General features: G+C 49.1%; 1 protein-coding gene and 1 pseudogene across 4 annotated transcripts in view; one reads left to right on the top strand and one right to left on the bottom strand.

Annotated features, from left to right (window-relative positions):
• The window catches only part of SPOCD1 (SPOC domain containing 1), a 30,803-nt gene extending 9,617 nt beyond the window's left edge, over positions 1 to 21,186 (top strand). For 2 of the 4 annotated variants that reach the window (XM_043909576.1, XM_043909578.1), the window contains 13 exons: positions 9,822 to 9,863; positions 10,855 to 11,031; positions 11,473 to 11,514; positions 11,675 to 11,735; positions 12,049 to 12,154; positions 12,934 to 13,093; positions 13,233 to 13,349; positions 14,905 to 15,030; positions 17,448 to 17,629; positions 17,944 to 18,079; positions 18,600 to 18,689; positions 19,267 to 19,453; positions 20,349 to 21,186. In XM_043909576.1, coding sequence (XP_043765511.1) covers positions 9,822 to 9,863; positions 10,855 to 11,031; positions 11,473 to 11,514; positions 11,675 to 11,735; positions 12,049 to 12,154; positions 12,934 to 13,093; positions 13,233 to 13,349; positions 14,905 to 15,030; positions 17,448 to 17,629; positions 17,944 to 18,079; positions 18,600 to 18,689; positions 19,267 to 19,453; positions 20,349 to 21,016 — 2,094 coding nt within the window. In that variant the 3' untranslated portion in view covers positions 21,017 to 21,186. Of the gene's footprint in view, positions 1 to 9,821; positions 9,864 to 10,479; positions 10,536 to 10,854; positions 11,032 to 11,472; positions 11,515 to 11,674; positions 11,736 to 12,048; positions 12,155 to 12,933; positions 13,094 to 13,232; positions 13,350 to 14,904; positions 15,031 to 17,447; positions 17,630 to 17,943; positions 18,080 to 18,599; positions 18,690 to 19,266; positions 19,454 to 20,348 lie in introns of those variants that run through there. The other 2 variants (XM_043909577.1, XM_043909579.1) reach the window with 2 other exon arrangements.
• LOC122698873 lies at positions 5,529 to 7,304 on the bottom strand (annotated as a pseudogene).
• Positions 21,187 to 27,217: the final 6,031 nt, after the last annotated feature.

Genomic DNA, 27,217 nt, shown 5'->3' with positions numbered 1-27,217 from the left:
AGTCTTTCACTACCAAATAAACCCCAATTGATCATGTTATATCTTATTTATGTTTTCTGAAAACATAAACATGTTTTGTGTTTGTTTCCAGAACATAATTATGTGCTTTATGTTTCTTGTTTATGTTTTCATGTTGATAATATTTGGTTTGGAAATTTCGTGTTTCTGTTGATGAGCTGGTTAACTGGCCTGAAATGATTTGTTCTCATACTGTCCTTGTGAGGTTTTGGTATTCAGTTTTGCAGCTTCAAAGAATGAATTGTAGACTGTGTTCTTTTTTTCCATTTTCTGCAGCAGTTTGTATAAAATTGGAATTATTTGTTCTTTGAACATTTCAGTAGAATCACTGGTTAAAAAAAATCTAGACTGGTGTTTTCTTTAGGGAAGATAATTCCTCCCCTACTGAGTCAATTAATTCTATGCTTATGTGTTTATTCAGTTTTAAAAAATTTTTTTCATTGAGTCAATTTTGGTAATTTATATCTTCCTAGAAATGCATCCACTTAATCTGAGTTTTCAAATTTACTTGCATGTTGGCATAAAGTATTTTACAAATCCCCTAATTTTTTTTAATATCATGATTACTCGTTGCAAATATTGTCTTGTTGTACCTTCCCTCTTTTCCTTATTGTTGCCAGAGAGTTGTCTGCTTTGAGTCTTTTCAAAGACCCGATTTTTGGTTTTGTTGACCTTGCCTGTTGTGTGTTTGTTTTCAGTGTCGCGCTTCTTTCCGTTTATTCTCTTATTTTTATAATATTTTGAGAATAATGCTTGGTTCATTTATTTTCTCTATTTAGTTTCTAATAAAGTCATTTAAAGTTACAAAGGCACTTCTGATGATCATGTTAGCTGCATCCCCATACTCTCATATATAACCTTTCTTATTATAGTTCAGTTCTCAGTATTTCATGATTTTTACTACTTATTTTATTTGGCCTGTGTACTATTTAGAAGCGTATTTCTTAATTTCCATTCACATGAGTTTCTTTCTTTACTTTCCTTCTCTCTCTAATTTTTTGTTATCCTTTGTTAAATTAATTAATGAATTTTTTACTGTGCTGTCTTCACCGCAGTGTGGACTTTTCTCCAGTTGTGGCAAGCGGGGGCTGCTGTCTAGTTGCCGTGCTCGGGCTTCTCACTGCGGTGATTTCCCTTGTTGCAGGGCACAGGCTCTAGGATTCGAGAGCTTCAGTAGTTGGGGCACGTGGGCTCAGAGGTTGAGGTTCCCGGGCTCTAGAGAACAGGCTCAGCAGCTGTGGTGCACGGGCTTAGCTGCTCTGTGACATGTGGGATCTTCTTGACCAGGGATCGAACCTGTGTCTCCTACATTGGCAGGTGGATTCCTTACCGCTGAGCCACCAGAGAAGCCTTTATTATTGCTTTTTAACTAATTCATATTGTGGCCTGAGAAAGTGATCTTTATCTGAGTCGTCTGATGTGGTGGCCACTAGCCGCTTGTCTCTGCTGAGCACTTGAAAGTTTGCCAGTCCAAATTGAGATGTATAAGTGTAAATACAATACTGGATTTCAAGAAATTAAAATTTCACTAATAATGTGTTATATGGATTATTAGGCTTGTCATAGTAGCATGCATTTTAAAAAATATCAAAATTGGTGAATTCTTGTGTTCAGTTCAGTTCAGTCGCTCAGTTGTGTTCGACTCTTTGTGACCCCATGGACTGCAGCACGCCAGGCCTCCCTGTCCATCACCAACTCCCGGAGTTTACTCAAACTCATGTCCATTGAGTCAGTGATGCCATCCAACCATCTCATCCTCTGTCAATCCTTTCACCTCCCGCCTTCAGTCTTTCCCAGCATCAGGGTCTTTTCCAGTGAGTCACTTCTTCACATCAGGTGGCCAAAGTATTGGAGTTTCAGCTTCACCATTAGTCCTTCCAATGAATATTCAGGACTGATTTCCTTTAGGATGGACTGGTTGGGTCTCCTTGCAGTCCAAGGGACTCTCAAGAATCTTTTCTAACACCAGAGTTCAAAAGCATCAATTCTTCGGTGCTCAGCTTTCTTTATGGTCCGTCCAACTCTCACATCCATGCATGACTACTGGAAAAACCATAGTTTTGACTAGACGGACCTTTGTTGGCAAAGTAGTGTCTCTGCTTTTTAATATTCTGTCTAAATTGGTCATAACTTTTCTTCCAAGGAGCAATCGTCTTTTAATTTCATAGCTGCAGTCACCATCTGCAGTGATTTTGGAGCCCAAGAAAATAAAGTCTGTCACTGTTTCCATTGTTTCTCCATCTATTTGGCATGGAGTGATGGAACCGGTTGCCATGAACTTAGTTTTCTGAATGTTGAATTTTAAGCCAGCTTTTTCACTTTCCTCTTTCACTTTCATCAAGAGGCTCTTTAGTTCCTCTTCACTTTCTGTCATAAGGGTGGTGTCATCTGCATAGCTGAGATTATTGATATTTTTCCCCACAATGTTGAATTTTTGTGTAGCTATTTTAATATTGAAGATGAAAGATAAAAAGAAACATTTTCAGCGTACTATGCTTTATTATTTCAATAAAGGTAAAAACACGACTAAAATGCAAAAAAAGGTTTGTGCAGTGTATGGAGAAGGTGCTGTGAGTGGTTAAACATGTCAAAAGTGGTTTTCAAAGTTTCATGCTGGAGATTGCTTGCCGGATGATGCTCTATGGTTGGGTAGACCAGTTGAAGGTGGTGCTGATGGTGGTTTAGTTGCTAAGCTGTGTCCAACTCTTGCAACCCCGTGGATTGTAGCCCCTGTCCATGGGATTTCCTAGGCAAGAATACTGGAGTGGGTTGCCATATTCTTCTCTGGGAGATCTTCCCATTGAAGTTGATAGGGATTAAATCGAGGCATTAATTGAGAACAATTAAAATTAACATTATACCCAGCTTCCCAAGTGGATCAGTTGTAAAGAATCTGCCTGCCAGTGCAAGAGATACATGAGATATGGGTTCCATCCCTGGATCCGGAAGATCCCTTGGAGGAGGAAATGGCAACCCACCCCAGTATTCTTGCCTGGAGCATCCCGTGGACACAGGAGCCTGGCGTGCTGCAGTCCATGGGGTCACAAAGAGTTGGACACCACTGAGTGACTGAGCACACATGCAATGTTATACCACATGAGAGGTAGCTGACATACTCAGAATATTCCAAATCAAGCACTGAAGATCATTTACATCAGCTTGGTCATGGTAATTTCTTTGATGTTTGGATTCCACATAAGTTAAGTGAAAAAACCCTTCTTGACTGTATCTCTGCATGTGATTGTCTACTTAAACATAATGAAAACATTCCGTTTTTAAAACAAACTGTGACAGATGATGAAAAGTGAACACTGTACAATAATGTGGAATGGAAGAGATCTTGGGGCAAGTGAAATGAACCACCACCAACCATACCAAAGGCCAATCTTCAGCCAAAAAAGGTGATGTTGTATATATGGTGGGATTGGAAGGGAGTCCTCTATTATGAGCTCCTTCTGGAAAACCATACAGTTAATTCCAACAAGTATTGCTCCTAATTAGACCAACTGAAGGCAGCACTTGATGAAAAATGTCCAGAATTAGTCAACAGACTACATATATCAGGATAACACAAGACCACATGTTTCTTTGATGACCAGGCAAAAACTATTACAGCTTGGCTGGAAAATTCTGATTCATCTGCATGTTCACCAGACACTGTACCTTCAGATGTCTATTTAGTTTGTGCTTATAAAATTCTCTTAGTGGAAAAAAAAATTCAATTTCCTGAAGACTATAAAAGGCACCTGGAACAATTCTTTGCTCAAAAAGATAAAAAGTTTTGGGGAGATGGAATTATGAATTTGCCTGAAAAATGGCAAAAGGTAGTGGAACAACCAGTGATTGGATTGCCCAATGAAGTTCTTGGTGAAAATGAAATATGTGTCTTTTGCTTTTAACCTTAAAACTGAGGGAACTTTTTGGCCAACTCAATGTTGAGATGATAATGTTTTGGATGTGTTAAGCAAAATATAAAATGAATTTCACTTGTTTCTTTTTACTCTTTTTTAATGTGGCTGCTGGAAAACTTAAACATGTACCTATGGCTCATTCATATTTAATTGGGGAGTGTTGGTCTAAAAAATACTCGTTTTTTGAAACTTGCTGAGATTTGCTTTATGGTTTAGGCTGTGCTTAATTTTCGTATATGTTGCATGTATACTTGAAAAGAATATGTACTCTAGTTGTTAAGAACAGTGTTCTATATATGTACACAGATTAGGCTTCTTCATTGTTTTCATTGAATCTTTTTTCTACTCACTGATTTTTTTTTTCAGCTAGATTTAACAATAATTAAGAGAAATATGTAAACATTTCTTGCTACAATGTGGATTTGTCATTTTCACGCTTTGCCAATTTTTACTTTATGTTTTTGGAGGTTATGTTATTAGATGCTTATACATTTAGAATTGTTGCAGCTTCTTGGTGAAACTGCTAGTCATTATGTAATAAGGTCTCTACCTCATTATTTTTTGCCTTAAAATCTGTTTTATCTGATATTAGTGTAGCTACAAAATTTTATTTTGGTTAGTATTTACCCATTCACATATTACTCCATTTTCTTCTCTTAACCTTTTTGCATCACTGTGTTTTAGAAATAGGTTTTACAAATACCTTTTTTGCCTTTTAAAAATTTTATTATTTTTAAAATTTAATTTTATATTGGATACAGTTGGTTAACAGTATGTTTCACAGTGTACAATATGTACAGCAAAGTGATTCTGTTATACATGTATCTACTCTCTTTCAAATTCCTTTATAAATATCTTATAATTGGATTTTCTTTTTTAAAGATCTGATAATTTTTGTATTCATTTGAAGTGTTAGTCCATTTACATTTGTTGTAGTTATCGATTTATTTGAACCTATTCCTACTGGCTTATTTTGTACTTTGAATATACCCTGCATTTTCTATATGCTTTCTCCCTTTTATTATCTCCTTTTATTTATTTATATTTTCTTTAAAATCAATTTATTAATTTTGGATCACAAAATATAGGGAAGACACAGGGGCAATGCCTGTGACCCCTTGGCTGTACTTCCCTTCCATGAATACCTTTTAGAACCCCAGATTCATGCTGCCCAACCATTGTCTCACATCCTAGCAGCTGCAAAGTATATATCCAACCATGTGGGAAGCTTGAGCAGACTCCCTGTACTCAATGTGGTGTCCCGTCCAACGAAGTCCTCCAGCTCACTTTTGCCAGTATTGCAACAGCACTGCTTGTTCCAACCGTCTACGTTCTAAAACTCTCATGAAGGAATAGGTCTCAGGCAAGTTATGCCTGCACAGCCCTTAGAACGTGTGGATAATACAGGCCTGTCCACACTTTTAAAGAGGCCCTTCTTAAACAGCCATGAGAGAGGCCCCTCCGCTGTACCCAGTCTTCTAAGCCCCAGGCTACCTGTGGCACCTGGATGGCAGCCCCTGGGGGTCCCCCGCAGCCGAGTGTGGTGATGGAGGAAGGGCAGGCCAGGCCAAGCATGAAGAATAAACCATTTTATTGGGCTCAGACTAAAAATCCATATGTCTTGAGGACCTCTGTGAATTTTTCAGTTTTCTTCCTCTACGTTCCTTTCAGCCTGCTTCCGTAGTCTCATTAGGTACTACGACCTCTGATAATGATACTTGGCCTTCTCCTTTCTCTTCTCCTTCTGGGTGGCTTTTACTGCCTGGTACTGCCAGCCAACCTCATGAGCCAGGTGCCCTAGGTGGCAGACTTCTGCCTAGACTTCAGATGCACAGCCTCGAGGGTGGCAGGAACCACTGTGTGCTTTTTCTGGTCATAGGGTGGTGGGATCCCTTCAGAGACCTCGAGGTGGTCCAGAGCGGCCTGGCCTCGCTTGGTCTTGTGGAGCAGCGTGCCTTAGGCCTTTGGGGGTTCAGCAGTGGTAGGGGCCGCAGAAGGGGGTTGGTGTTTATCTGTTTGCAGAGGAAGGTCAGGTAATTCAGCTTATTTCTGTAGAAATTGCCAGAGATGCTGATGCCCTCACAGCACAGGACCACACCTTCTGGCCCAGAAGCACCTGCTCGGCCATGATGGCTTCGGGGGACCTGCCCTTCTGCCATCTTTGGCAGCCGAGTGGGGCTTATTGCCTGCTTTTAGATTGACTGCTTTTTGTTATTCCTTTTTATCTCTCTAGTAGTTTGGAAGTCTTCTGTGTCCTATTTATATTCTCTTGATGTCTGTTAGAAATGTCAACAGAAATACCTAGGCTATCAAAGTATAAAGGTAGTTACTATCTTCCTCTGAAATAACGGGATCTTGGAATGCTTTAATTCCAGGCATGCACCCCTCCAATTTTTGTGATGTTGTTATCTAGGAAGTTAGTCCTCAGTTATTTTTCCAGTCCCACAAATTACCCAAATATTATAGTTTCATAGAATCTGTGTTTGTTTAGGTTTAACCACATATTTATCATTTTATTTGGTCAGAATTCTTTTTTGCATCTCAGTTTTTCTGTCTGGATCATGTTTTCTTCCTTTTGCCTCAAGTTCATCCCTTAATGTTTATTAAGAAAGATAAAATTATTTAAAAAAACAACTCTCTTGGTTTTTCTCTATGATACCTTTATTTTTTAATTTTTAAAACTTTTTTTCAATTGAAGTATAATTAATTCGCAGTGTTGTGTTAGGCTCTGGTATAGAGCAAAGTGATTTGACTCACTGAATCTGTTCTTTTTCAGATTCTTTTCATTATAGCACAGGGAACTATATTCAATACATTTTAAGGTTGTACATGACTGAGCATACACACATATTGTAGCATTAGTGGTTAAAGGTGTGGCCTCTGGAATCAGGCTGTGTTGTATGCTCAGTCGTGTCTGACTCTTTGCGACCCCATGGACAGTAGCCCACCAGGCTCCTCTGTCCATGGGGATTCTCCAGGCAAGAATACTGGAGTGGGTTGCCATGCCCTCCTCCAGGGGATCTTCCCAACTCAGGGATTGAACCCAGGTCTCCTGCATTGCAGGCCAATTCTCTACCATCTGAACCACCACAGAAGCCCAAGAATCCTGGAGTGGGTAGCCTAACCCTTCTCCCCCGAATCTTCCTGACCCAGGAGTCAAACTGGGGTCTTCTGCATCGCAGGCAGATTCTTTACCAGCTGAGCTACCAGGGGAAACCCCTGGAATCAGACTGCCAGGATTTAAATCTTAGATCTCTGGTTTACTGGTTGTATGACACTGAGGAAACTGACTAGCCTTTCTGCACCTCCATGTGCCTCAGTTTCCTCTTCTGTAAAATAAGGGCAATAACAGTACCGATGTCTAACTCACAGCATTGTGGTGAGGATTAAGTGAACTAACGTGGAGAGTATTCAGAACAGTGGTAGCACATTGTCAGTGCTAGATGGTTAGCAAAGTGTTAGATGGTTATTTTTTCTCGGTGCTTTTAGGATGTCCTTATCATTGCTGTGGAGCAGTTTCACTATGAATTTCACCTGAATTCGCTAGGTGTGAATTTACATTTACTTAAACTTTTTGAAATTCACTAAGCTTTTGGAATCTGTAAATTGTTGTCTTTTATCAGTTCTGGAAAATTCTTAGTCATCTATCTTCAAATACTCCCTCTGCTCAGTTCTTTCCTTCTGGAACTTTGGTTTGAGTGAAATCAGTGCTTTTCACTCTGTCTTTTGTGTTTCTTTAATTGTGTTTCATGGTCTCTGTGCTGTGAATAATTTGGATAATTTCTTTAAACCTATCTTCTAGTTCACTAGCTTACTTCAGCTGTCTAATACTGTTAGGCCTATATATTGACTTTTTAAATTTTCATGCTTATTATCATATTTTTCATTTCCAGAAGTTGTGTTTGGTTCCCAACCAAATATGCTTGGTCTTTTATATGTATTTTTGCCCTTCATCATGTTTGGACTATAAAGAAAGCTGAGCACCAAAGAATTAATGCTTTTGAACTGTGGTTTTGGAGAAGACTCTTGAGAGTCTCTTGGACTGCAAAGAGATCAAACCAGTCCATCCTAAAAGGAAATCAGTCCTGAATATTCATTGGAAGGACTGATGCTGAAGCTCCAATACTTTGGCCACCTGATGCAAAGAACCGACTCACTTGTAAAGACCCTGATGCTGGGAAATATTGAAGGCAGGAGGAGAAGGGGACGACAGAGCATGAGATGGTTGGATGGCATCACAGACTCGATGGACAGGAGTTTGAGCAAGCTCCGGGAGTTGGTGATGGACAGGGAAGCCTGGTGTCTGCAGCCCACGCACTTGCAAAGCGTCAGACACGACTGAGCCACTGAACTGACTGATGTGTTTGACCTCACCCTTTCTTTTGTTCCTTTCTTTTTTGGCCGCACTGGGTCTTCATTGTGGCGTGCAGGCTTTCTCTAGTTGCGGTGTGCCGGTATACTTGCCCTGAGGCATGTGGGATCTTAGTTCCCCTACCAGGGATCAAAGCCATGTCCCTGCATTGGAAGGCAGATTCTTAACCACTGGACAACCAGCAAAGTCCCCTCACCTTTTATTTATTTAAGCATATTATACATACATACGTTGTTATTCTTGTCTGATAAGTCTAGTATCTGAAGTCTTTGCCGGTCTGATTCTGCTGCCTGTTGTTTGGAGCCTCATAGCACTGGTATGTGGACCCCTGAGAACAGGGGCCAGCCTAAAGGTTTTAAACTTGGAAAGACCATTTTTAATCTCTTGCCTGCTTTCCTTCCCAGGTAATCCTGTTTTCTTGTCTCCTCCCCTTTTTTTTTCTCAATTTACTTTTTTGAAAGGCTGATTCATTCCCATGGTTTAAAAAAAAAAAGTGAAAAACCTCTTTCCCAGCTCCCAGTTCCTTTCCTACTGGAAGCCTCTGTTACCAGGTCTTGTAGATACTTCTAGAGGTATTTTATGCAGATGCAAACAAATACAATTAAAAATTCTGTTTCTTTTTAAAGCAAATGGTAGCACACTATACACATTGTTCTGAACTTTCTCATTTTAAAAATAGTATGTAATTGTAAAAGAAACACACGCTCATTTTGAATAACATAAATACCCAAGTGTCTTCGAGTAGAAAGTGAAAGTCCCCCTGGAATTTTCATTCCCCAGGGATAACCTGTATTATGCATCTATAAATATATATTTACATAAATTGGCTTATGCAACACATACTGCTCCATAACCTATTTTTTTTTCTTTTTCTCCAAACTATACAGCTTGACAGTATAGTCAAAGTTGACATCTTTCCATGAATCTTATCACATCTGTCAGTGCTCTCCACATAGCGCAGCAGTTAAATGCCTGGACTTTGGAGTCAGACAGAACTAGATTCTAATTCTAGCTCTGCCGCTTAGTAGCTACGGGACTTTTCAGAGCTGCTCTGAGCCTCAGTTTCATCATCTGTAAAATGGGGATAGAAATAATACATAGTCCATGGTGTTGTTCAGAGATCGTAGTAAGACCACGTATGACATGCTCCCTCCATAGCCAGCTGCTTTATAAGCCCTTCACAAACGGTGGGTTTTCCTATGACTCACTCTTTTTAATGGCCACTTAGTATTCTGGCCTGGAGAATTTCATGGCCTTTATAGTCCATGGGATCGCAAAGAGTCAGACTGAGCAACTTTCACTTTTAGAATCCATAGTATGATATGTCACTATGTACTAACCATTCTCTTTTTGATGGACATTGGATTGTACCCCATTTTTTGGTTACAAATGCCAACCCAGCGAACACTGAATATACATCTTTCACCTTTGTGTGGGTGTCTTCTTATGAATTCATTGTGCGGGGGTGGGGGTCACTGGGTCCTCTGAATTCTAATCTTTCTATCCTCTTTCTCCCCAAGGAGGCAATGAGAATGGCCCATGGAGTGAAGCTTGTGTGTTACGTAGGTTTTTGCTTTTTATTACTGCTCTTCTTTCTCCCTCTTCTGAGGTTTGGTGGGGTGGGAGGGGTCCTCCCCAGAGACAATCCCAGTCCCTCGCCCCTGCCTGCCCTCTTCCAGAGCATCCCCACTCCCTATGATGTGAATCTCAGACTTCCATTTTTCCCTAAACCTTGGAACCTGACCATTCATGGTCATTTACTCAAGGATTAGTTTTCAGACCCATCTACTTTCAAAACAACTCCTGGTGACTCGTAATAAATTGGAAGAATCAAAACACACTTAAATGGGATAAAAGTCTAAAGAAAGAGAGAAAAGGGCAAGGAGAAGGGGAAATCTTGTTACTAACAACCCGTTACTCTACCAATCCTGGAAAGGTACAACTGCTAGGCTTAAAGTTAAAACTGAGCTTCCTGGCGGCCAAAGCAGAAAGGGGAGCAGAATAGGTTCTATAGGTCATCAGAAGACCCAGAACTACTCTGCACCTTGAAAGGGTCATGAAGGGCTTCCTCTTTGGGTAATAGAGGGATGATCAGTAGGCTTTCAGAGGGGTCGTGGATATGTTCACCATGTGGCTGCTTCAGGGGGAAAAGGCAAGTCATTTACCCCCAAAAAGGGGCCTGACAGAGATTTTGAGAAAGAGAGGGTGGACTCAGAACAGGATATGAGCCCCTGGTAAGATGCATCTCTGGTCATAAGGGTGAGAAGGGTCTCGGTACAGGGTCCAAGTAACATGTGAACATGGCTGGGAGGAAGGGTGAAACCAAGAGGATGAGAAAGAAGCCAGGCTTCTTTCCTGGGATGGAGGCCAGGCAGTCAGCAAACATTTACTGAACCCTACTAAGTGCCGGGCCTTTTCCAGGCATTGGGAGTACAGGGGGGCCAAGATACACATGCTCTCTGTCCTCATGGAGCTTACAGTTCAGCGGGGAAGAGAAAGGACTGTAAATTGCAGATGAGGTTAGTGGTCTGAAAGGCTCTTCTCCCCTGGCAGGTTGGTTCCGAACCAGTGATCTACCTCCTGGGGGCCGTGAGCTACGGCCAGGCAGTGGGGCAGCTACCTCCAAAGCTGGAGGTTCTGGAGGACATGATGGAGGCCTACTCAGCCTCATCTGCCCAGAGGCCCAGAAGGAAGAAAAGGCGCACGGCCCGGGGCCGTGTGAGGCGCCAGGTACAGAGCAGGGTCTTTACACTGACGTCGCTTAATCCTGCTGGGAGGGACACATGGGCGTGTGGTTCACGGAGACGGGGCTGCAGCCCAGAGCGATGCTCTGACTTGCCCACGGTCACACAGAATGTGACAGCCAGGGTGCGTTAGGCGGTCATCTAGCCTGGTGTCTGTGCGCTCCTTCCCCTGCACTGCTGGGTTCAGGAGCTTGACTGCAGCAAGGGAGGAAGGGAGGGCCCGTGGCCTCCATGCATTTGGGGAGAGAGTGGTCATGGACCTTCGTTCCTGGCCAACTGGCATGTCCCTCCATTCCAAGATCCTCTAGCCACCTCCCTCAGGGAGGGGGGTCCTGGTGGCCTCTCTGGCCCCTTTCACCATCCCTAGGAGTCAGTCCCTGCACCCCAGGGACTCCCCCTTCTTCTCTGCATCCTCGTTCTGTTGCAGGTGGGGGTTCGTGTTCAGGAGGCCAGAGCTGAGTGTCTAGGGGTGAGTGCTCCTGCTCTGGCCACGCGGTCTCCCTTGCTGCGGCACGGGTCAGGGCGAATGTGGGGGTGCACAGGCGAGTGGGGAGATGGTGCCCCCTCACCCTGGGGCCGGGAGGCTGTACCCAGGGACAGGGCCTCAGTTCCTCACCCTTCTCCCACAGTGTGACCCAGTGGAGGCTGAAGAGGAGGAGCCTGGTGAACAAGCAGGGGGCGAGGACTTAGGTGAGGGGCTGTGGAGGGAGCCCCTCAGCAGCTGCCTGTCTTCCAGGAATTTCTGGGGACAGTCGGGGCTCATGCCCAGCTCCTGGCCTGAGCCCTGCCGGGACTCCTCTCCTCCCCCCACCATCTGCCTGCAGTCCTTGCCCAAAGGGGTGGGGGCTGCTGGCTGCCTGGACTCAGCAGACAGACATCCTAGATACCTTGGGTCCCTGAGGTGGGACCCCTTCCTTACCTCCCTAAGCCCCTCAGCCTTGAGCTGCCCCATACCCTTGCCCCTGAGCATCCCCTGGGAGCCCATGACTCTCTTTCCCTACAGCTCAGCTTCAGCCCCAACAGGAGAAGCCACCCCTGGATACTGGGGTGCGGGACACCATGGTGCGGGACACCGTGGTCCGTGCCATGCAGGAGGCGCTGTGGAGTCGGTAAGGCCTTGCTCCACGTCCTCTGACACCCGGACATTTTGAAGGGCTGCCCTCCCATGTCCCACCTCCCGGGGCTGAGCCGTGTTCTGAGGGCTTCCGTGTGTAACACTAGCCCCGTTTTGTCCTATGAGGTCACTTGCTCACACAGCAAGCCAGTGGAGAGCCGGATTTGAACCTGGGTCTCTCTGGCTGCAAGGTGGCGCTTTTCCTTTAAGCCGCTGCAGCTCCCAGTGTCTGCTTGGTCCTCGTAGATATCACCCACAGAAAATGCTTTCAGACACGGGGTGACTCTGTGCTGGGACCATCTCAGAGGTCTGAGCTCAGGGCTCTCATTTTACTAATGGTGAGACCAAGGCCCAGAGAGGGCAGGATTTTGCAAAGGCCACACAGCAAGTCAGTGGCCGATTCAGGGTTATATACAGGGTTAGGTCTCCATCCTCTGCCCTGACCAGTGCCTTACCCTCCCACCCCCCACCAGCTTCTGCCCCTCCATCCATACCCTGGTTCACTGGCCAGGGAGAACAGGGGCTGAGCAATCGGAACTTGCTTTTCCACTCATCATGTGGTCTTGGCAAGCTCCTTATCTTCTCTGAGCAGCAGTCACCCATCTGTAAGTGGGGAATGATAATACTTGTTCCTCACAGAGTGAGGAGAGATGGGTTCACGTAGGAAAATGTTCAGAGTAGAAACCAGAGTTGGCCCAAACCCTGTTCCCCACCCCTGCTCGCGCTCGGACTCAGTGCCCTGGCCCTGCCCTTGTTCCCCTCCCCACCCCACAGCCTTCGGGAGCACCCAGACCTGGTGCTGAGTGAGAAGGTCGTGGAGGGCATCGCTGCTGGCATCGAGGCAGCCCTCTTCAACCTGACACAAGCCACCAATGGCCGCTACAAGACCAAGTACCGCAGCCTGCTGTTCAACCTGAGGGACCCCAGGAACCCGGTGAGCGGGCCTCCGGGCCAGGCGGGGGCCCCTTCCGAGGTGGGAAGCCCTGCAGTATCTGGGAGCCTGACCTGGGAGTGCCAGGCAGGGTTGGGGTTGGGGTTCTCCAAGCGGTGTGATGTAGCCCTTACCCCCGCAGGAGCTGTTTCTCAAAGTGGTTCACGGAGACCTCACCCCCCATGGCCTGGTGCGGATGAGCTCAGTCCAACTGGCCCCCCAAGAACTGGCCCGCTGGCGAGACCAGGAGGAGAAGAGGGTGAGTTGTCGGATCAGGTCAGGACCCGGCAGAGGGACTTGGGGGAGGCCCGAGGATGGAGCTGGAGAGACAGAGAGTGAGGAAGAAGGCGGTGGGACAGGGGAGCACAGGATAGACAGAAATGAGGAAACAGAGCAGGCGGACAGGGAGAGAGTCAGAGACTCTTCTCACTGGGGGGTTGAAAAGGGAAAAGAGGCAGAAATGAAGGGAGTTGGGGATGGAGAGCCTGGGAGAGGTGATGTCCCAGGAGGTGTGGTCGTCCACTGGCTTTTCTGTGGAGCTGGACTCGGGGTGTGTGTGTTGGGGGTGGGGGGACTGGGGATGATGGCCCAGACTCTGAAGTCCAGGAATATCATCCACCATCCATGGTGGGTAGACCCAGTGTGATGCCTCCGCTCTAGTTCCAGCCCCAGAAGTTCCAGAAAAGGCTGGACGTCTTCCTGGTGCCCCAGGCCCGGTGAGGATGCCCACAGCCTCCCACAGTTCACAGTTACACTCCCATACACTCTGTGTCTGTGGGTCTCTCCCTCCCTGGGAATGGCTCTGAGACAGGGAAAGTGTGGGCACTGAGCCAGCTTTGAGAGATGTTTGTGTAATGGCTGTTGGTGGCCCAGTGAGAAAGACGGGGACTGACTGAGGGAGTGGGGCCCGTGGATGGACTGGGGGCACTAAGGCCTTGTTCTGACAGATACTAGGCTGGTTAGAATTGATACGTGGAATCAGGTAGGTGCATCTGCCCACTGCAGTCCGAGTTTCTGTCGGGGCACTGTGGGGGCAGGGAGTAGGGTCATCTCTGTAAGTTGTGGGCCCACGCAGAATGAAAATGCGAGCACTTTGTTGAGTGATGAAGAATTTCAAGACGACAGCCTGGGGCCCTTCTAGAACAGAACCCTGGGCTACTGCATGGAACCCATGCCCACAAAGCCAGCCCTACAGGGAGGACTGGGCTTCTGTTCTCCAGGGGTTAGAAAGGGACAGACAGGCTTTCCGGAAACATTTCAGATAGGATGACATTGATCAACAATAAGGATCACAAGAAGCAAATACTATGAACTAGACTCCGGGCTAAGCACTCTATATAAGCTGTTTAATATGACAATCTTAATTTCATTTCTAAAGAACAGATCAACTGAAGCTTAGAGCCAACGGCTTGCCCAAGGCCACACCACGTTGTGGGTTTTTATTAGTGGCAGCCGGTGGGCCGGCGGCTGTGCTTTCTTGATGACACAACACACTCTTTCCAGGACAGAGAGTGGGTGGGATACATTCTGGGGCAGATTTGACTTGTGGGAGAAGGCAAAGTTCTGGAAGACTTCCTGGGGGAGGCAGGGTTTGAGTCGGAGGGTGAATGAGTGGAATATGGAAAGGTAGGGCAGGTGATGGAGGTCTGTCCGGGTTAGGGAGTTGCAGAAGTGGAGGTGTGGAGGAAGGGAACCGGCTGGCACGGCAGGGGAGCCACGGTGGAGGGGCCTCGGAGGAGGAAAGGGAGCACGTGGGCTCCTGGTGGCCAGAGTCCCCCCAACCCCAGCTGAGCAGGGGCTGCCCCCTCCACCAGGGCCTGGAGATCATTGAGCAGCTGCAGAAGGAGCCGTGTAGCCTCCCAGCCTCCAAGCTGACCCACAAGGGGGAAGTTGAGATCCTGCGGGACACTGACCAAACGCTGACCCTGGAGGACCTGGTGGTAAGTGGGAGCCTGACCTGGTGGTTGCCAGGCAGGGCCTGTACCCACAGGCCCCAGCCCTCACCTCCCCAGCTGTGTGGCCGTGGGCAAGTCACCTGACTATGCCTGAGGCCCAGGGTTGTCACTGTAAGTCGGGAATGTTGGTTGCTGCACAGGGTCTGGGAGAGCATGGGGCGAGACAGCCGCCGGCACAGGGCCTGCCGACACCTTCTCAGTGCTGCTCCCCCATGCCGAGGCGCCCCCTGTGGGAAGTAGTGAGTTCCGTCTCTGTAGTTCCCCCCAACCTCAGACACTCTGACCACATCCCAGGTTGGGAAGCAGGCAGGCCACGCTGTTTGAGGCAGTGACTTTTGGGAATGTAAGGAGCAGAGGCTTACTCTACTCAGAAGAAGGACTGAAGGATGCTCCAGCAGGGAACTGCTTGGAGTCCAGGGCAGTCTGTGCAGCATGTCCTTTTATCACTTAGGGTCTGCCCCATCCTTGTGTCCATCCTGCTCCTTCTCCCACTTCGGCTCCTCCGTCTTGCACTTGGCCCAGCAGGGTGGAGCAGCCTTCCAATCAATGAAACCATCCAATCCATTGTCAGCCTCCTGCAGCCAATCGGAGTGCCTGCTTGGCTCACTTCAGTCACTCCCAGGAGAAGGCTGTTTTGGCTTTGGTTGGGTGTTCCATTGGTCGGATGTTCACCCTGGTCTAATCAGTTGTGTGTCCAGGATAGGGGAGTGTTGGGCAGGTCCCTTGAGCCATGTTTCCAGGGGAAACAGCAGTGACCATGACCAACAAGAATCCCTACTCTTCTGCACCAGTATCCAGGCCAACAACCAGAATTGCTGGCAACGCAGAGAAGAGCCCTAAGGGTGTGTGGCTGTTCCCCAACCGAAACCAATCTGTGTTCCCTGAGAAAATGTAATGTAAATATAGGGGGAGGAGCCAGAGAGAGATGGGTAGAGAGAGTGGTTGGAGAGGACGGGAGGGGAAGATGACACAGAATAGCAGTCCTTGCTCCGATTGAACACCTACTATGTGCCCCTTTTACAAACTGTCTCATTCAGACCTCACAATGAGTGAGATGGGTGATGCCTGTTTCCTGGGTGAGGCACCTCAAACCCAAGGTCGCTTGGTTGGCAGTGGGGGAGACTGGCACCCAGGCTGTCTGACTCCAAAACCTGAGTCTTGTCCAGTGCTCTAGAGGTGGTTTTAAGGCAAAAGTAAGTTTCAAGATCTTTTCAAATCTTCCTAAAGAAATGTTCACTGTGTGTTTAAAGCTGGTTCTATTGTAAGGTAAAAGGCTGATTTAGCAATGGGCATTAGGACTTTAAAAATGTTCATTCTCCCTGATTCTGTCATCTGCTTGTAAGAACTCATCCTAAGGAGGTAAATTGAAAGTTTAGGAAAATACTTTCTGCTCAAGGATGTCCTCAGTGTTATTTGTAATAGTGGAAGCCTGGGTATGACCCAGTTGTCATTCAACAGTGCAACAGTGGTGATGCGCACACTCCAGTCCACCCCGTGAGTGCAGTGTCTACAGGGATCGTATAGCATGGCATATGCTCTGCTGTGGTTCATGGACAAAATGAAAAGACAGGCTTGCATATATGATCCCAGCTCCATTTTTTTTTAAGTGATTTATTTATGTATTTGGCTGTGGCAGGTCTTAACTGCCCTAGGGGTCTTCATTACAGCCTGCTGGCTTCTCTAGTTGTGGTGTGCGGGCTTAGTTGCCCTGTGTCATGTAGGATCTTAGTTCCCCGACTAGGGATCAAACCCACATCCCCTGCAGTGGAAGCCAGATTGTTAACCACTGGATCACCAGGGAAGTCCCCCAGCTCTTTTAGTAAAAGGATTCCCAAAACTTTGGGTATAAATAAGCTATTATAAAGGAATACCCCAAATATCAGCAGTTGTTTCTGAGTGGTGAGACAAGGAGTGATTTTTTTGTGTTTTTTTTTTAATTTTCAAATTCTCTGTGTTTCCTAAATTTTTTGTAACAAGTTTGTGGTACTTTCGTAATTAAAGAATGTATTATGCTGATGCTGTCTGGAATTTTCTGGCCAGCATCTGCCCAGCTAAGGCCAAGGTAACCACCCAGCTGTGAGACACCTCTCCTCCTAGCACCGTCCCCCTAGCCCTGACCTCTCTTTTGCTCCAGCTCTGGAGCAGAGGCCTGGTTTACCATATCCGGGTCCAGTTCCCCCTGTGACTGCAGAACTACTGTGTGACCCTAGGCAAGTCCCTCTGTTTCTGCATCTGGAAAATGGGGACACTGTTCCTCACACGGCTCTCAGATTCAGACGAGACCAGGGGTGTTTGTTTAGAAACATAAAACCACATCGCTGAGGCCCCCATACACCAGGAGGCCTCCTGACTGCCCCAGCCGCCTTCCCAGCCCACCCCCTCTCTCCTCTTGTGCCTCCCAGGGACCCATGGTATCCACAGATGGCGGCCCACTGGCCCTGCCCGCCACATCGAAGGACAGCTCCCTCAAAGCCGCCAGGAGGATGGGGGATGATGCTTTCCAGAGAGCCCCAAGCCAAGTCCCTGTGTCCTTTCCAGATATGCCCCCAAACAAGAAGAAGCCTCCAGCAGAGCACAAGGACAGGTGTGGGGAAGTGGGCAAGGAGGTGGGCAACCCAGCAGGGTGGGTAGGCGAGGCACCCACTGGGGCAGCAGACAAAGCCTGGGCTTTTCCATATGGCCTTGGGCAAATCTTGCCTCTTGTTGGGCCTCAGTTTGCCCATCTGTGCAGTGGAACTAATCACCCCCGCCTACTGGTCTCCACCTTGTAAGGCCTTACTTGGACCAGTGTTCCAGCACTCACTGGGGTCACAGGGCCTTCTCTGAAAACTAAGGAGCTGCTGGGGAAGCCCTGATGACCTGCTCTGCCTGGCCCTGTCTCTCTGTCCTTTCTTCTAGGCTCCAGATGCCTGCTGGGCCCACAAAAGCCCTGCCCATGCAGCTGCCCTGGGAGGGGTCTCTGGACATGTTCTGCATCAAGCGGTTCCGGGTCAAGGCCCAGCTGATCTCAGGACACAGCTGTCGCCTCATCCAGGTACTCCTGCCCTGCTCTCCAGGGACTCCCTTGCACACTAACCAGCCCTCTCAGCTACACACACCGCCATTCATTCATTGACACACTCATTGTTCTGAAACAAATCGTCAGCACCCTGTCTGTGCTTGACCCCATACTAGGCACAGGGGCAAATGAGATGCCAGTCCCACTTCACACATGGCCAAAGGACTCCCTGTAACCCAAAGCATAAAGCAGGAAGGATGCAGGACAAGGTCTGGTGTTTCCTGGTCAGAGAAAACCAGAAGTGAGTGAGTGATTAGCTAAAGCATTGGATAAGGAGTTAGAGGAGGGAGGGAGGGGTTTCTGAGAAGCTGCAGATTGACCAGGACAGGCTGTAGGCCTCCAGGGGTTTTTAGGGCCTCAACAACCATGGTGGGCCCTGATAGACTGCCTGCCCATCCTCTTGGCCACAGGCTGTAACTTCCGGGTAGCTGGTCCTGAGTCTGCCCTAAGTGGGTGGGAAGTTGGGAGGCTGACTGGCCGTCCTACCTGCCTGCAGGCCCTGCCGCAGGTGATCCGCTCTGCAAGCTGCATCGCCCCTGATGCTGTCTGGGACTTTCTGGCCAGCATCTGCCCAGCTGAGACCAAGGTAACCACCCAGCCGTGAGAACCACCTCTCCTCCAAGCACTGTCCCCCCAGCCCTGAGCTTTCTTTTGCTCCAGCTCTGGAGCAGAGGCCTGGTTTAAGATATCCGGGTCCAGTTCCCCCCCAGTGACTGAAGACCTCCTGTATGACCCTGGGGAAGTCCCTCTGTTCCCACCTCTGAAAAATGGGGACATCTTCCTCACACGGCTTTCAGAGGTTCAGATGAGACCAGGGGTGTTCACAGGAGCAAAGCATGCTGCTGCTGCTGCTAAGTCACTTCAGTCGTGTCCAACTCTGTGTGACCCCATAGATGGCAGCACACCAGGCTCCCCCATCCCTGGGATTCTCCAGGCAAGAATACTGGAGTGGGTTGCCATTTCCTTCTCCAATACATGAAAGTGAAAAGTGAAAGTGAAGTCGCTCAGTCGTGTCTGACTCTTAGCGACCCCATGGACTGCAGCCTACCAGGCTCCTCCGTCCATGGGATTTTCCAGGCAAGAGTACTGGAGTGGGGGCCATTGCCTTCTCTGGGAGCAAAGCATAACTGTTGCTAAACCTGCTCTCCTTCCTGCGACCGCAGGACGTCTGCGTGGTCAGGCTGTGCCCACAGAGCTCTCGGGACACCCAGAACTGCCACCTGCTCTACTCCTACCTCAACAACAAGCAGCGCCACGGCCTGGCCGCTGTGGAGCAGGTGAGGGTGGTCCTGCTGCCCCTGCCTGCCTTCCAGCCCCTGCCCTCCAGGCTGCGCCCTCTTGGAGGTCCAGGTGAGTGACCGATGCCCGTCCCAGACCCCGCCTCCCCTTGTTTGGTGACCAGACGGGCATTTCTGACACAGTCACCCATTTCTGTGGAGGCAGGCACATCTCAGCAGGGAACTCCCAAGACAGGCGCATGTGAGAACAGATTTGTATACCACTTAGTATGAGACAGCGTTCTGAAAGCTGTACTTAAATATTAATTCAGTCAGTCCTCAACATTACCCTATCAGAATGGTACTATTAGTTTCTTCATTTCACAGATGAGGAAACTGAGGTAGGGAGAAAGCAAGTGACTTGTCTAGAGTCACAGAGTCAGTCAGTAGCAGAAACTGGGCTCCTAACCACCACATAGCCTCTCCAATAAGGCTGATGAGAAATTAACCAGCGAGTCACGTTTGACTCAAACACAGCAGAGCAGAGGCAGGAACCAGGAATAATTGGCTGAAAGTCAGACCTAAATAAAAGAGGAGGAGGGATGTTCTTACCACAGCTGTCCTGGGCCAAGCTTGGCTTTTGTGCATGGGTAGCCTCCAGGGCGTGACTCCAGGAAAGCTTGGGAGGGGGGATGGGGTATCAAGGAGTGGGATGTGCCTATTCCTGAGCAGAGTGTTTGATGTTTCTGGGCTACCTGATCTGGAGACACTACGGTAGAATCACATAGTCTGGAGATCAAACTATCCATGCCTCATTCTCAGCCAGTGAACCCGTTCTCACACCATGAGAACCAGTCTTAAACCCTCCTACTTACTTTTCTCAGCCCCTCTTGGGCCCCATCTTACTGCTGGAAAGCTCTCTTGGGGTCTAAGCTGTAGACCTCTTGGCCACAGCCAGAATGCAGTTTCTGGGGGCTGTGAGTTCTCTCTGTCCAGGCCTTTGGTCTCTTCCCCCCATATTTCTCCAGGCCTGGAAGCCACTCACTCAAGCGTGTTGCTGGCTGTGCTGCTCCCCCAAACAGGGCTTCCGGCCACGGAAGGATCTGGCGCCTTGAGGGGGAAGGTTCGCAAAACAGTCTCCTTCAACAGAAAAGTGGAGATGAGATGCTACCAGCCAGAGGACAAGGGACCACATGTGGCCCTGAAGGGCTCCTCTCCCCCAGGGGCTGCTGTGCAGCAGAGCCAGGGCAAAGACAGCCTGGCTCCAAGGGGAACTTGTGCTTGGCAGAGACCACCCAGAGGCAGGGGGAGTCTGTGGGGAGAGCCTGAGACCTGGCAGGGTTCTGGGCGAGGGCCGTGGCTTGCAAAACCAGGCTGGTGCCAGTCCTGGCATCCCTATTCAGCATCACCAGCTGGCCATGACCAGCACCGCCACAGGGCTTCCTGTCCCAACCAAGCCCTGCTCCAGCATCTCGAATCCCTGGTGGCCATGACGCAGCAGCTCCAAGCCTCACTGATGTCCCCAGGACAGGAGGAACTTTCCCAACCCCCTGCTCAGCCTCCCACAGCCCCTGGGACTCTTGGCCTTCTCTGCCAGCCCCTTGCAGCTACAGAGCCCCCTGGCCCAGCCCTGGACTCCTCTTTGGGCCCTACAGATGGAGCTGGTGCTAATAGTCCCCTTCCTGGAGAGACCTGACCCTCATTACTCATAGAAGAGGGGTTTTAATTCCCCCACCAGTGCTGAACTCTTAAGTGTTCCAGGGAGAGCAACGGACATAGGAGGGGGAGGGTTAGCTGTTTAAGTTTCCTGTTCTGCTATTTGCTTGGTGTTGATTTTTGGTTTAATAAAGAATTTGGCAAAGTTGAGACTGCATCTGCTGGCTGGACAGGAGGGACCCTGGGACTGGCCCTATGTGGGTTGGGGTGGGTGTATCTGGAAGATTCTGTGTACAGGCGTGGCAGAGCTGAAGTGCTAGGGATGGGGGAGCAGGGCAACTCTGCTTATCTGAGGTCCTGGGCCATCACTGTGCCCCAGGGTTCACCTGTTGCCATGGTGGGCTCTGGAAACATTTTTATAAGTATTTTGAACTGGGTGGAAGAAGAAGTGATGGGAGAGAGGACAGCTCTAGGTTGAGGAGAGAGAGAGAAATGAGGTTTTTGAAAGGGCATTGACACTTAAAGATTGTTAGGGAGAGAAGGAGAGCAAGTTGCAGTGGTTTTTAAATTTTTCAGTTACCAAGGTTTTTATCTTTGGGTGGTTGGAGGTTACCACCATAATCCCCATGTCTCTGTTTCTGTGCGTATCTGAGGGTCGCTGTGTGTCTATGTGCCTGTGAGCATGTGTGTGCGTCTGATCCTATGTTTGTCTGTGGGTCTCGGATGTCTCTTCTTTGTTTCTCTTGCCAGCCCCCAGAGATTGATACTGGAGACAAGCCAAGGGTCTTGGCTTGGGAGGTGGACTTTCAGGGTGGGTTTGGAGGCTTGTGTTAGGCTGGGATGGTGCTGCTTTGTTTGGGGGCTGGGGTGAGCTCCTAACAGCAGCTGCAGTTGTAAGGTATCTGAGTGTGTGTGCACCTCCGGAGAGCTGCATGGGAACTAACTGCCTCCTGGCTGCCTAACCCAGGGCCCAGAAGCAGGGCTAGCATTGGAGGACAGAACTTGCGGCAGGACTCCAGCCTTAACCCACTGCCTCGGCTTGAAGGGTTGTTCCACTGCCCACCGGTTCTCGAAGTCTACCCACGTCGCCCTGGGCTGGGAACACTGGGACAGTAGTTGGGGCTGTCCCACCTCTCTGCCCCACGAGCTCTGCTGCTGTCCTACTCGCGATCGACAGCAGAGGGGGCCCTAGACCTTGGGATGGAGGTCGGGGATGGCAGGACGAGGCCCAGCTGGGGGCGGGACGAAGTGTGGGAATTTAGCGGTAGGAATTGGAAGCGCTTGCGGGGGTGGGGTGGGACAGAGAGTGGGAACAGGATTGACGAACGGGGGAGGGGGCAGGGTTGCGAGGGCCTTGTCTGGGCCTCCGTCTTGTATGCAAATTACGCAAATTACCATGCAACCTGCGGCTGGATGCTGACTCGGCAGCAACTTGGGTCATTATCTTAACACAAGGCAGTAAGGGGACGGCTGTGCGCCCCTTCTCAAGGCCCAGGGCTTTCTCACAGGAAGACAAGAGAGTGTTTACTGCTTTCCCAAGCACTCAAGGAAGAAGCAGCTCCGTACTCTGGACTGAAACTTCCTTTCGGAGCGTCAGTTTTCCCTTCTGTAAATGGGAGTGATAATGCGGCCCTCTGGCACCCTGAGCCGCGGAGAGGACTATAGGTGATCCCGTAAATCCTCAGGCTGCTTCGAGGTCTGGACAGCATAACCGTCACCCACCTTTTGCCCCAAGTCCACAGCCCCTTGCCTTTTATTTGGCAGAGATGGCCAGAAGCGCAGATTAGGCGAGCTGTTACTAGGGGGCGTGGCTGGTGGTTGCTAGGCTCGGGGTTGCCAAGCAACGCTGGGCGGGGCTCACGTTGCTAGGCCGGAGTGGGAGTCGCCGCCGCGGACCTGAAGAGCCCGCTAGTTCCCCTCGGTTTTAACCCAGGGAGGCCGAAGGCCGTGCTCTCCCAAGATTTTCTCCGGGCTTGTGCTTCCTCCAAGCAGAACGCCTTCTCTGAGGGTCCTTCCGGTCACACCCTCTGAGACTCCACGAACCTCTGGGCCCCGGAGCGAGGAACCCTGGGTCTTTGTGCACGTGTCTATGCGTTGCTTGTGCATTAGAGGGAAGAGGGGGGGGGCGCTTTTGGGTTTCTATAGCAACCGCTCCAGTGTCACCCCATTGCTCCCGAAGATTTGAGAGGTTGCTTGTGCAAATTTACATGTATCTGCATGTCATTAACATAGAGGCGGAGTCGGAACTTGTTTGGGCAACAATCCCTGGACAGTTACGTTTGCTTTTCTCTCATCCCGCCTGATGGGCACGTGGGCCCGCGCATGCGTGAGTATTTTGCTTATTAATGTTCCCAGATTTGGGCTAGGTGGGTGAACTGTAATAGTCACCACCGGTTCCTGGGTCCCCCAGTCACTTCATGGAGCTATTTGAGTGAATCTGTCCAAGTACCGGTGACCAAAGACCGAGTCCCACCGGGCAATGCCAGGCCTGGTTGGAATCCCAATTCTGCCATTTCCTGTCTGTGTGGCCTTGGGCAAGTTTAGTTGCCCTTTCTGTGGCTCAGTGTCCTTCTCTGTGAATGGGGATACTAATCCCTAACTCATCAGGTTATGTGAGGGTTCAATGAGATGCCATTTTTAGGTACACTTCTTGCTGCTTCTGGCATACAGTAGGCCCTCCATGATAGCTCTCTCTCTCCCTCCATGGAGCCCAGCTCCTCTCAGGCCCCAACCAAAGCAAACTGACTTCTTTGCAGCTCACGTCGTGACGACAAAACACCAGGAAGAACTTCCAGATGTCAAGGCAGACTGAATTTGAGGCACAGGGTGAGGACTATTAGTTTGCCTTTTTGTCCTTCTTGGAGGTTGGAGACCAGATTGATAAAACATGGACACCCCGCCCATCACCACCGTTATCCACACACACCCTTACACCCTTCTCTATCTCAGTGGTCAACTGTTCCAAGAAACCTTACACTTCTGTCTCAGGGCAGCAGCAGTAAAGTTGAGAGTTTCGAGAACCAGATGAGGTTTTAAGGGGACCAAGGGAGTATTCTCCAGGACTGTGCCGTCTGGGGTGGAGCAGGATCTAGCAGGAGGCTGCGGCCAGAAACTTTGCTTGAAGAGCTGCGTAGCTGAGCCTTTACTGGAGAGGACTGGGGGACCCCTGGGGCCACTCCTTTGCCTTTTCTGTCCTCAGTGTCCCCATTTGGGGACCATTATGAACAACTGGGACTCCTCTGCTGTGACTTGGGGCAAAGGGAGGCAGAGGTCAGCTCAGTATGGAGAACCTTCTCACTGCTGCAGCTGTGTAGCAGTGCAGGCAGGAAGTGAGTTCCCTGTTGGGGCTGTGAAAGCAGAAGCTGAGAGGGGTCCTTGGAGCGTGGCTGGGATAGAGCAACAGATCTGGAAGTTGTTGTTCTAACTTGGACTCTCCTAGTTGTTCACTTGTCCACTCGTGTCTGACTCTTTGTGACCCCATGAACTCCAGCACACCAAGCTTCCCTGCCTTTCCCAATCTCCCAGAGTTTGCTCAAATTCATGTCCATTGAATCGATGATGCCATCCAACCGTCTCATCCTCTGTCGTCCCCTTCTCCTCCTGCCCTCAGTCTTTCCCAGCATCAGCGTCTTTTCTAATGAGTCGGCTCTTTGCATCAGGTGGCCAAAGTATTGGAGCTTCAGCTTCAGCATCAGTCCTTCCAATGAATATTCAGAGTTGATTTCCTTTAGGATTGACTGGTTTGATCTCCTTGCTGTCCAAGGGACTCTCAAGAGGTTTCTCCAGCACCACAGTTCAAAAGCATCATTACAGATGGGAGGAAAAATGGAAGTCTGTCATTGTTTACATTTCCCCCCATCTATGATTGTTCCAGAGAGCCTCTTAAAAAACTGGGAAATTCTCCTGAGTCTAATGTCACCTTTCCGCTCTGGCAGAAGCTCCCTCTTGTCCTCCTCTCTCTCTATGTAACCTTAACAGCCAGGGTCAGAGAGGTGGCAGAGCAGGTGTTAAAGGAGGAGAGTCAGTTCTACTCTGTGTTGATCTCTTAGTAGTCAGTTGGGTTCAGATAATTAAAATAAATGAGATTGGCTCCTATCCTAGGTGGCGGATGGTTGTTGGTGACAAAGAGGGAGTGTAGAAGCTGGGTTCTGCTTGGTTGGTTGGCTTCCTGGAGGAGGTGGAATTGTGTTGGGGCCATGCCCTGCAGTTGTCAGTCTGCTGTGTGCAGGACTGCTGTCTGCCGGCGGATGGCAGTGGGCCAACTCCTTCCCTAGAAGCCACCTGTGCTCCCCAGGTAAGGGTTCTAGGGACAGGCTGAGAGCCTGGCAGTGCCCAGTTGGCCTGCTTGTGTCCCGCTCTGGGGGCCAATTAAGTCTCCATCCCTAGCTGCGCCGATGAACAGTTAATAAGGCGGCAAACACCTGCAGCTATGGAGGCGAATTAAGAGCAACAGTCGGCATAATACACAACCCGATAAGTGAGCAATTAACAACCGGAGAAAGATTAATAGAAGCAATTACGTCTTACTCGGAGCTCTGTAAATACGACTGTCAATGGCTGAGGGATTCAGTCCAGTCTCTCCCGGTCCCACCCCAGGCTGCAGCCTTTGCTGGAAGGGGAGCCAGCCCAGCCAGCCTGTGGATTCTGGACCACATAGTCATATGTAATCATGGAAAGTGTGCATATATGCAGACGTGCACATAGACATACATATACAGATATGCTCACAGAGGCAGTCCATAAAATGCACACAGACACACACATCCCTTACTGTCACCACACTCACATTCACACAAATGAGTACCCGGAACTACATGTTGGTCCTGCCAGAAATACACACACAGGAAAATACCCACAGTGTCACAAACAGACATTCCCCTGTTTTAGACAGAGCTAGAGCCACACGGGGGCTTCCCTGGCAGCTCAGACAGTAAAGAATCTACCTGCAGTGCAGAGACCTGGGCTCGATCCCTGGGTCGGGAAGATCCCCTGGAGAAGGGCATGGCAACCCAGTCCAGTATTCTTGCCTGGAGAATCCCCGTGGACAGAAGAGCCTGGCGGGCTGCAGTCCATGGGGTCACAGAGAGTCAGACACGACTGAGCAACTTGAACAGCACAGCACAGGTTGGCACAGACAACCAGACCCACAGTGACACTCATGTGTACAGTCTGGGCATGTAGACACCCAGCTCAGTACTCTTAGGATCCCAGGTGCATATGGCATCTGCCCTCCTTTGATGTCCACCTTGCAGAGGGTCGTGCGTAGTGGATGAGAGCTGTGGCCGGGCATTGGTCTGAGAGAACCGTAGTGAGGGTAGGAAAGGACAGAACATATGTGAACACATATGTAAGCATGTCTGTGTGCATGTACCTCTAAGCATGTGTATCCTTGCAAGTGTGTTTTACCAGTGTATGTTTCTGTATGTAAGTGTACATGTGTCTACATCCAAGTGCCTGTGGAGTGTTGGCCTGCCGTGATGTGTGCACAGGTACATGTGCACCTTCTCGTGTCCAGCGGATCTGTGACTGCACACGTGGGCTTCCAGTTCCTGTGTGATGCTGTGCCGGTGCCCAGGTCTGGGTAGTTGTGTGGCTGTTCCTCTGAGTGGCTTTATGTCTGTCCTGTCTCTGTGCTGGGGCAGATGAGGGAATTCTCTCTAGGATGCTTCCCAGGGAGCCTGCGAATTCTGATGATCCCGGGGTCTATCTCCAGGGGTTTGGGTTCAAGGACAGTCCAGCACCCTCTAGAACTCCTTGGTTTTCCTCCCAGGAACTTCCAGCCCCTGAAGTGGGACTCAGCACCATCGGGCCTGACCCAGGTAGGAGGAGAGGAATGAGAACAGTTCCTAAAGAAATAGACTTGAAGGGTAATTTCTCCTGGTTGAAAGTCGAGCCAGGGTTTCCCTGAAACGTGTCTCTCAAGGCCACAGCTCCAGTCCCCAAGGGGCTCTTCCCACTCCTGCCTCCACCTTGGAGCTTCTCATGGAAAACCCCCAGACCCAAGACTCACACACTTAGCCTGCAGTCTGGGACATACTCCATCATGCACAAAAGCTCCCAGACTACAAGGATATGGTCATGCAGACACACAAACCTAGATGGTCATGAATATAAACACATGACTATAACCACCTATTCACGGTCACACCCAGACCTGGCTGCCCACTCACCGTCTCCTAGCACACACAGAAAATCACACACTCATGGGTACACACACCTGCGCTCCCACACGTCCCCATTC

This window comes from Cervus elaphus, chromosome 8, assembly GCF_910594005.1.
Source record: "Cervus elaphus chromosome 8, mCerEla1.1, whole genome shotgun sequence".
NCBI lineage: Eukaryota > Metazoa > Chordata > Mammalia > Artiodactyla > Cervidae > Cervus > Cervus elaphus.
The sequence above is the reverse complement of the archived record's forward strand: the minus strand, read 5'-3'. Positions and strand labels throughout refer to the sequence as shown.